At 43.9% G+C, this 9039-nt stretch overlaps 1 protein-coding gene across 2 annotated transcripts; it reads right to left on the minus strand.

Annotated features, from left to right (window-relative positions):
• Positions 1-3619: 3619 nt before the first annotated feature.
• LOC311271239 (claudin-20-like) lies at positions 3620-8528 on the minus strand. Of its 2 annotated transcripts, none has more exons than XM_084376842.1 (2): positions 8442-8528; positions 3620-8098 (listed from the first exon to the last, which is right to left on the minus strand). In XM_084376842.1, the coding sequence occupies exon 2, from the start codon at positions 7997-7999 to the stop codon at positions 7163-7165; it is 837 nt and encodes a 278-aa protein (XP_084232968.1). In that variant the 5' UTR covers positions 8000-8098; positions 8442-8528; the 3' UTR covers positions 3620-7162. The 2 variants fall into 2 exon arrangements, with proteins under 2 accessions (XP_084232968.1, XP_084232967.1); XM_084376841.1 differs by having other exon boundaries at positions 8372-8489.
• Between the last annotated feature and the right edge of the window lie 511 nt (positions 8529-9039).

Below are 9039 nucleotides of genomic sequence, written 5' to 3' on the forward strand. Positions count from 1 at the left end.
ATTTACATACAGTGTGAAATGATCCTCCCACTAATGTTTAATGTCACATGTAAACACGTGACTCAACAGAAGTTCAGTCTCTTTAGACCTCACAGACCTCAAACTTTCACTCTCATCAGGCTGGTTATCTCTCTGAAGAGCTGAACATTGTCACACTTCTGCAAAATGTCTGACAGCGTGACACGTCTCAAAACCACGTCACAAAAGTTTGTACTTTTTTACTGAACATTCTGGTACACATGAGGACTATGAGCCTATTTTACAAATCTTCTTTATTTGTCTTAAAAGTGGATTAAGATAAATTTGAATGTTTCAGATTTGATGAAATATTGATTCTTACCGATTCTAAAGATTGAAAGTATCCATTATTATTGATGTTGGTGCGAGGTAAAATCTTACGAGTCAATGCAGAAGCCTGACAATTTATTAGAGCTGTGTCACTTGTAGATACCAGCCAGTTAACACACCAGATTTTCTTCATCCAGATCTATGCATTATTGCCTGAGAAATTAACAAATCTCACAATGTTAAAGAAAGCATGGAAGATGTCCTGGATCGGTCCCTTTATCTGGATCCACACTAAAGCTCAATGGGGTCTGTTCTGGGCTGAGACCGATCCTCCGTCCAAGTTTGGTGGAAATCCGTTTAGTAGTTTTTGTGTAATTGTGTAAATTGCTGACAAACCACCACACCACACATGAGTGAAAACATAATGTCCTCGACAGAAACATTTGACATTAACCGCCTTATAAGAGTTACTAACAATATATATATATATATATATATAAATATACATAATATTTAATATATAAATAACAGAAATATATCGAACATCATTTAAATCAAACACTGGAATACAATAAAAACTGATTTACTGCAGAGCTGTCGTGTTAGAGCAGCTGTTCCTAATAAAGTGGCCACTCAGTGAGCACCAGTGTGAAACCGTAAATAACAGCATGCTGCCCCCTGCTGGCTCTCTCTGGTGATGCACTGCAGTCGGGGCAGTAACAGACATCCTAATGAGGCGAACAGCTCCATCTGCTGGACGACAACAAGTACAAATACAAATCTACACTCAGCTGAACATAACTCATATTTAAAACAACCTTCCACACATTAAATGCATGAATATATTTTAATATAAACCCTTTTAGACCACATGTGTGGTACCACTCACCACCTACTGTACAGTATACCCTCCATACAAAGAGCTGCAGGGATGACGCATTTCTGCATGCACAAAATGTTTGTTGGAAACAGTTTTGCTGAATAAACTCTGGCGTAGCGAACATTCATACGACTCACATGACTGATCAGCTGTTTCCTGTCTGCATTATCATCATTGCTTTTCTTGGTCATCTCCGGACAGCAGGCAATGGCCGATGCTAGCTGACCAGCAAGAACAGTTACAACTCGCCCTGTGGAAAGTAATTCCTGAAGACCTCTCTCCGTTTTGTCTCCTGGTTTGTTTACCTCCAGCCTCTATTTACTTCTGCATCCACCTGTCACGCAGCCACGTAGCTACACTGCGTCATCCTCTGACCAAGTTACGCTCTACGTACCCCAGTTCATTCACTCAGAACAGTTCAGGGAAACGCACCAGATTCACATTATGAATTAATGAATCTATTTACAGACCAAACATTTCCCCCACGAGCCAGAACTTGATGAAAAAACTGGATTTTAACAGGCAGAAACCTCGAGTGGAACTGGACTCAATGGTGGGCAGCCATCTGCCTCGAACAGACCTCAACCATCTACAGAGCATCAGTGACATCGGTGAAGTCAGATGTCTGCACAGAGCTCAAAGGACTAAAAGACGACAACCACCTCGGCCACAGTCTGTTCACCCTGCTGCCACATGGCAGGAGATCCAAACCACCAGACCACGGAGCAGCTTCACTCCTCGGGCTGTAAATTTCATTTTTCATTCTTTTGTTTCATAATGAGAAAATTAATCTTGGAGCTTGAATCATTCAGCCAGAGTAACAGACAACTGCTGCTAGCTATTCTTGGCTGTGGCTATCTACTGTTAGCTAATTAGCTCATGGTTAGCTGTGGAGCCAGTGGCCCTAAAGTTTGTCTGGACTGGGACCTCAGATCACAGAGGGTGTCGGGGCCCAGCTGGACTGTATTTGGTGTAACAGTATGGAGATGATACAGCAGCTCAGGGACGAGAAGACTCGGCAGGAGAGGACAGGAGAGGACAGAGAGAGAGAGTTGGACATCATCAGCATGTAGAGACAGAATATTTCCACGTTACTCTGTGAACTGAGGATTTATTTGGACCGAACCAGAGGTGACTGTGGAGACGAACCAACACTGTTCAGGTGACTTCAACACCACAATTATGACTTTTATTTCCTCAGAGTTCTTCCAACTTTTTTCTCTTGAATTCTGAGTTTAAAATCTGAATTCTGACTATTTTCTCAGAAACAAACATCAGTCTGAATGAAGTGTGTTACGATGAGTTAACAAGGTGATTAAACTCGTTTTAGTTCAGTCAGAGAGAGAAACTTGAATTCAGACGGTTTGCAGTTGCATTTTTCTGTTTATGAGGAAAATAGGTGTCAAAATATTTCCTTTCTTTACATTTTGTGAGTTTATTTTGTTGACTTTAGACACAGTAGCAAACTGGCTGCTTTAACATCTCGCAGCTGAAACTATCAGACTATCACCTCTGAGCTAGAGTGCTGTGAGGAAACACGATGGGCCAGGGCTAGCTGGTTAGCATGCTAACTTCAGTAGACATCTCTGTAACACAGAACATCAACACTGTCGTTTCTTCACTCTGTTCATAATGTTGTTTCATTTTTGAACGTTTTAAACTCAAAGTCTTGTCAAATCTTACAAACTGCTGCTAAACTAAAACCTTTAGTTTAGCAGAGTATCCATTACATCGTGCAATCAATATTTAGTTCATAATGACACGTTGATGCAAAAAGAAGTTGTAACAGAACAACAAAGAAACAGAGGAAACATATTGTTTCATTAAAGAATAAATCAGGAGCTCAGTGAGGTTTTCAGTCCAGACCGGATTTTATTAGCTGACAGATAAAAACACGTTCTGTACGTGAACACATGAATCCAGACGGATCAGATACATTCAGATTGTTTAAATGAATGTTGAACAGTTTCATGATCGTCACCCCTTCAAACTCTTTTTATGATTGATCGGTGATGTAACGTCTAAAAACCTGAAAGAAAGAAAGTTGACACAAAGTTTGAGCAAGAGATAAAATGTGAAATGTACAGAAATGAGATTCTCATGTAAAATTTCTGCTTTGACTGTTTTTATCTTTGTGTTTTAAAGTCTCTGTCAATGTTACGTCCACTAAGTGTTTTGTCTCTGACAGGCTGAGGTCTTTATTCTAACTCTGCTGGATCCATGTCCTGTGCAGAACGGCTCCGGTACAGTTTTGTTCCGTCATCTGGCTGCGTTTTGGGCCGGCACAGCGCAGCACGACAGCTGGAGTTATGACGCCGAGGAGTTTGATAATTACATAATAATCATACATAATCACACACAACTGCAGCTATACGTATGTGTTATAAGCACAGCAACAAACAGACAAAAGGTTAGTTTCCCAACTGAAGGATTAGAAGGAGGATGTGTCTCTTTTTTGAGTTTTAGAGTGTTTTATTCTGAAAATTAACCAGGTGTAATGTTGTTGTTTCGGCGTCTGACTTCCTGTCTGCTCTGTGCTGAATTCAGCTGAACTGATGCGTCGTGCTCCGGCATCCAGCAGAAATAGAAACCTTACGTATCGGAGCAGATACGCGACACAGTGGAAACCTGTCAGCTCTGCTGCCGTGGTGGACCAGAGACGGACCGGACACGGATCTGGTGGAGTTTAGGGGTCAGAGTGACAACATCACAGAAATGTTCCTACAGAGAAACCTTTTATTAAATAATTGTGTTAAAGTAAGTCATCTAGTTTCAAACAAGTGATTTACTGAATCTGGGTGGGATTTATCTGATTATGCTAAGCTAACAAGCTATACAGCCATTTAGTTTGACATTTTAGCAGAATGATTTATAATTTGAGGTGAACGGTTTCTGTAACGTCGTAACAACATCAGACCGCGGAGACAAAAACACTTTTTGCTGTCGCTCCAAAGTTAAACTGCAGCTGTCAGACGAGGCGATCTTCTGGACCGAATCCACAAGCTTTTGGTGCGTATGAATCATTTACGCACCAAAACATGTAAATAAAAGGATTAAAAATGCCAGAATCGCCCTTTAATGACAAAAGACACAATATGGATTCCCAGATTTTCAAACATCACTGTGGAGGTAAAGAGACATTTTTTGAGCCAAACATGTTGCTTCATGGACGAGAAATTATTTATTTGTTTTATATTGTAACTTTGTCAGAAGGAAGTTACCTCACATGATGTTCAGACGGAGAGGAAAGAAATCAAAATCAGAGACGTGAAAGACAAAATACAGATGAAAGCTGTTGAACATGTAGAAGGACATTCGAGTGCTCTGGCTTTGGGTTCAGAAAATGTTTGTGAGCATCAGAATTGTCCAAAAACTTCAGTTTTTCATCCTAAAAGCAGCAAAAAGCAGCAACACAGGATACATGAATCGTTCTGTTGGCGTCGTGTGTTTGTGAGTCCACTCGTATTTTCTCACCTAAATGTGTTTTTCTGCAGGTTTTCCTGAGAGGCGGTGTGGGCGGTGTGGGTGGTGTAGGTGGTGTGGGCGTTCAGCTCAGCAATTTCTTTCTGATTCAGTTCAGAGGAGTGTTGGCAGGTTTGACTGACAGCTCACCTCAGGTTAGAGGACAACCGCCCACCGACTGTTCACAACACTACAGACTGCTGCGTCTCCATCAGGCTGTAAGTTACATCCTGCAGATGACTGGATGTCCTTCTCGTACAGCTGAAGGAGGGTGGAGGAGGTGGAGGAGGTGGAGGGGGTGTGCAGTGTGCATCCAGCCGTGGTGAGAGGATAATGGGAAAGCAAAGAGCATCATTACCTCTCTCCACGCTGCGCTGCACCTCTCGCCTCCCTCTGGACCGCCGTGAAAAGATGGAGTGGACGCCGTCGTTCTGACGCTTTGGATCTGGACTCGGTTTGTATTTTATAAAACATCAGCCATGTTTTTTTGCTTCAGGCGCAGCCCCTCTACGACGGACTGAAGTCAAGCTGTAAGCAGCATCTAAAGCACAGACAGCATGCAGCCAGAGGCCGGCCTACAGTTCAGCTCAGAGCCGGTCCAGAGCCGGTCCAGAGCAGACGTGACGAGGAGACGTTAACCAGCCGGGTTACTGTCTGTACCAGCTGAACGTTTGTTGGTTTCTCTAGCAACCATTTCTTTTAATAATCATAACTTAAGATACACTCCATGTTTTGTTGTCGTGCTCAACAGCAGCGTAACAAAAGTCTAAATAATAATCTGTATTCCAACGCTCCGACACAAAATGCACCGTTTATTTTGCTATATTTGATCTTTTATCTTTATTTTCATATTTTACTTTTAAAAATGTAGAAATGTTTTGGAATTTGAGTTTGAAGAGAGCAAAAACAAAAAACATGTTTTCTTCAGTATTTTATGTTTGGTATTTATTTTTTGTACTTTATTTGTCTACGTTCCATGAAAGATCTTTACAGGAGGTTGTTTGAACTTTAAAAAGGTTTCTGTTCTGATCTAGTGAACGTGACGTGTCTGCAAACACTAGAAACACAAAACTGGTTCAGTAACTGTTTGTTTCGCTGCTCGTTCCTCAGCACAGTCTAAGCTACGCTACATGATTAGCATCAGTGCACAAATAGTAGAGAAGATTTTTAAATGTACTTCTGTCATATATCTTCTGATTTGATATATTCTTAAAGGAACAGTTCACCAAGTTAAATTCAGGACGAGCTGTTTGGAGACATCTGATGTTTCTTTGGTTGTTTCTTCGTCATTGTGTTTTTACTTAAAATGTAAAACTCAACTCATAAAACTAAAAACTTAATCTAATCTAAGTCAGTAAATTAGTTTCAAACGAGTGATTTACTGAATCTGGGTCGGATATATCTAATTATGCTAAGCTAACAAGCTATTCAGCCATTATTTTGACATTTTGAGCATCATGTCAGTTGAGTCGACTTCATGACCCGTCACATGTTTTACACTTCAGTTTAATCTGGTCAGTTATTTTGCAAGTGAACGTAAATTAGTGGCAACCGGCTCCAAACTTTGTCAGGACTTTTGGACTCTTCAGTCATTGGCTGATATCTAGAGCTGTGTCTCTAAACATTTTACAGTTTGTACCATCTTAGAAAAAAACAGACGCTGCAAGTAGCATCAATCTGACTGACGTCGAGTCAACGTTAGCAGCTGTCCTGAACAAACACCTGCTTTGATGCAACAGAAACAGCCACACATGTAAACTGGACACGTGTGGTTTGCAGAGACGTTAACATTAGTTCAGTCGTTAACTCAAGATGTTTTATATAAAGTTCTGTTTGTCGTCTTTATAAATGATAAATGACGTGCATGAAGAAAAAACTCATTTTAAATTACATTTAATTTGAACTATTTTAAATTCTGCTGTATTTTGACAGTATCAGCTTTATGTTTTTAAATTAACTTACTTCATTTTCATTTCTGGGATTCGTCCGCTGTGCGTACAGAATAATTTGAACCTCGATGCTCAAAAGGATTTTTAAATTTTTGGAGCTATAACTAAAACATAAAGTGTCTCTTAAAGTTACAACACCTCCTCTGTTTTTTATGCATTTTAATTATTTTAAAATAAATCTTCATCACTTTCTTTGTTGGTTGAATCCTCAGACAGTTCTGGTCCGGCCCGGCCTGAACACCAGTTAATCTCAGACACGTCTACAGCTGGATGATGATGCTTTCAGTCGCAGGCAGAGCTCAGATGGTTTCATTGTGATCAGCAGGTTCAGCTCTTTATGTTTTCTTCAGCTCTTTGGTTCAGAGAAGCTGCAGCAGTCTTTAAAGGATTTACAGCGTTTGTCGTCTGTGGTGTCTCGTCCTCCGCAGAGCTCCGTTCCTCTGCGTTTCGTCTCATGCGGCTGAATCCACAATCTGTTTTTTTCTGACATTTGGTAATTATTCCCCCTCAGCCCACCTCCCCCTGTCAGAGAGCCAGAAAGCCTCAGCTGAAAACTCCACATTTCACCTCTCAGGGGTGAGGGTTAAACATACTCCTGGAGGCTGTAGCTGTCCTTGATGTCTTTGGGAGGGAGTTTGGAGGGAGACGAGTAGACTTTCTGCTCCTGGTCCTGTCCAGGTTTCTCCTGAGGTTGTTTCTCCTGCCTCACTCCGTCCATCTGCAGATGAACCTTCTTGTTTTGCCTGTTTTTCGGCTGCATGCGCTCCGTCTGCAGCACCCGCCTCCGCTGCTCGCCTCGGTGCATCAGAAGTCTGTCGGGGTCCGTGGGGGAATCGTAGTCCGGTCGTCCTGTCCTCTTTCCGGGACACGACAAACAAAAAATGACCCCTCCAGCCAGGAGGAAGCCAGCGGAGATAAACGTCACACACAGAGCTCCTCCAGGCTGATATTTACTGCTGTCCGGCAGGTCGGTGGTCAGGAAGGCGGTGATGACTTCGTTGGTGAACCAGGACGCGGGGACCAGGCACAGGAAGCTGGCCAGGACGAAGCAGCCCCCTGCAGCGATGGCCGTGTGCCCCTTCGCTCGGTGGCTGCCCCCCCAGCGGGTACATTTGAGCCCCAGGGAGGCGAGGCAGAGACCGAACGCCGCCACCAGGCAGGACAGAACCATGGCAGCCCGTGTGGTCTGCAGATACGCCGGCAGCGACAGCATTGAGTTCTTCATGGTGCAGCTGAAGACGCCGGAGCTGTACCAGACGCAGTCCATCCACAGACCCTGCATCTGAGAAATGGGGGTCATGACGCTGGACCAGGCGTTGATGCTCACCTTCCAGTTGGGCAGCAGAGTGGCCACGGTGGTGCCGAGGACGCCCAGGAGCGCCAAAGCGAACGCCAGGATCTGAATGGCGGCGGACAGCATGGCTCAGCCCCCCCGTCCAGCTCCGGTCCCTGTTGGCGCGGCGGCGGCGTCCCGGACAGGTCCTGACAGCAGATAATTCCTCAGCGCTGCTCCAGCGAGCTGCAACCAGAGGAGAAATGAGAAGTGAAGTGAGCGTGACGGACGCACAGCTGAGGCTGCTGACGGCGTCCTCGCTCTCTGATGTGTGTTTGTGTGAGTGCTGATTGCCTGCATTAGTTTCTCTGCAGCTGATGATCATTGACACTCAATTATGTCCATTTAAAGCTGCAGCGTCTCCGGGGATTACTGCAGGAGACATCACCACAGAGGGAGAACTAACAGCTCTGTTGGAGTGAACTTACTTCTCCTCATCTAATCATCCTTTAATCTCACCTCAGCACCTGCAGCCGGAGCAGAACGGGTCGTCTGTTCAGGTGGACTTGTGTGAACGCCTGTGTCCTACCTGTGTTGAGTCTCTGGCAGCGTCTCCTCAAGTGATTCCTGAGGACGGAGCGGAGAGGAGCCGTGTGAATGAAAACACAGGGTGTGGGTTAACAGCCTCTAACTACCTCTCTGACTGCGTCTCCTTGGCAACTGTACATACAGTTTCATCCCATTCTGGGAAACATGCAGCAGGAGTCCTTTTCTTTATTTCTCTGTGAGCTCGAAACCTTTGTACGAACACGACTGACCGTTCAGGAAACAGGTTTTTGTTTCCAACCTGAAGGTCACCGCCGGCTCTGCTGAAGGAGCCGCAGAGCAGCGTTCTTATCTGATGAGTTGATGGCGAGTATGACTGTGCGGCGCCGAGACGATTCTGACCGCACCAAAGCAGCCGTTTACCTGAAAATGATTGTTTTTCATTCTTTTCTTTGGACGATTGTGTTTTCGTCTCGTCGCTTTGTGAGAAACAGTCGGGAAGAGTTTTACGAGCAGTTTGAAAAATGCGGCGCCGTCTCTTCAAACTGATCCTGAACCTCATTACTGATTATCACTGATCATATCTGTGGTCAGGATCCTTCGCTGCTCTGCGACGGGATCGTTCGTGCTTTTAAAACACT

The sequence above is a fragment of the Pagrus pagrus genome (assembly GCF_965226575.1).
Source record: "Pagrus pagrus genome assembly, chromosome: 16".
NCBI lineage: Eukaryota > Metazoa > Chordata > Actinopteri > Spariformes > Sparidae > Pagrus > Pagrus pagrus.

Coding starts and splice junctions, on each gene's coding strand:
- LOC311271239 (XM_084376842.1), bottom strand. CDS start 7,999: ATGCTGTCCGCCGCCATTCAGATCCTGGCGTTCGCTTTGGCGCTCCTG.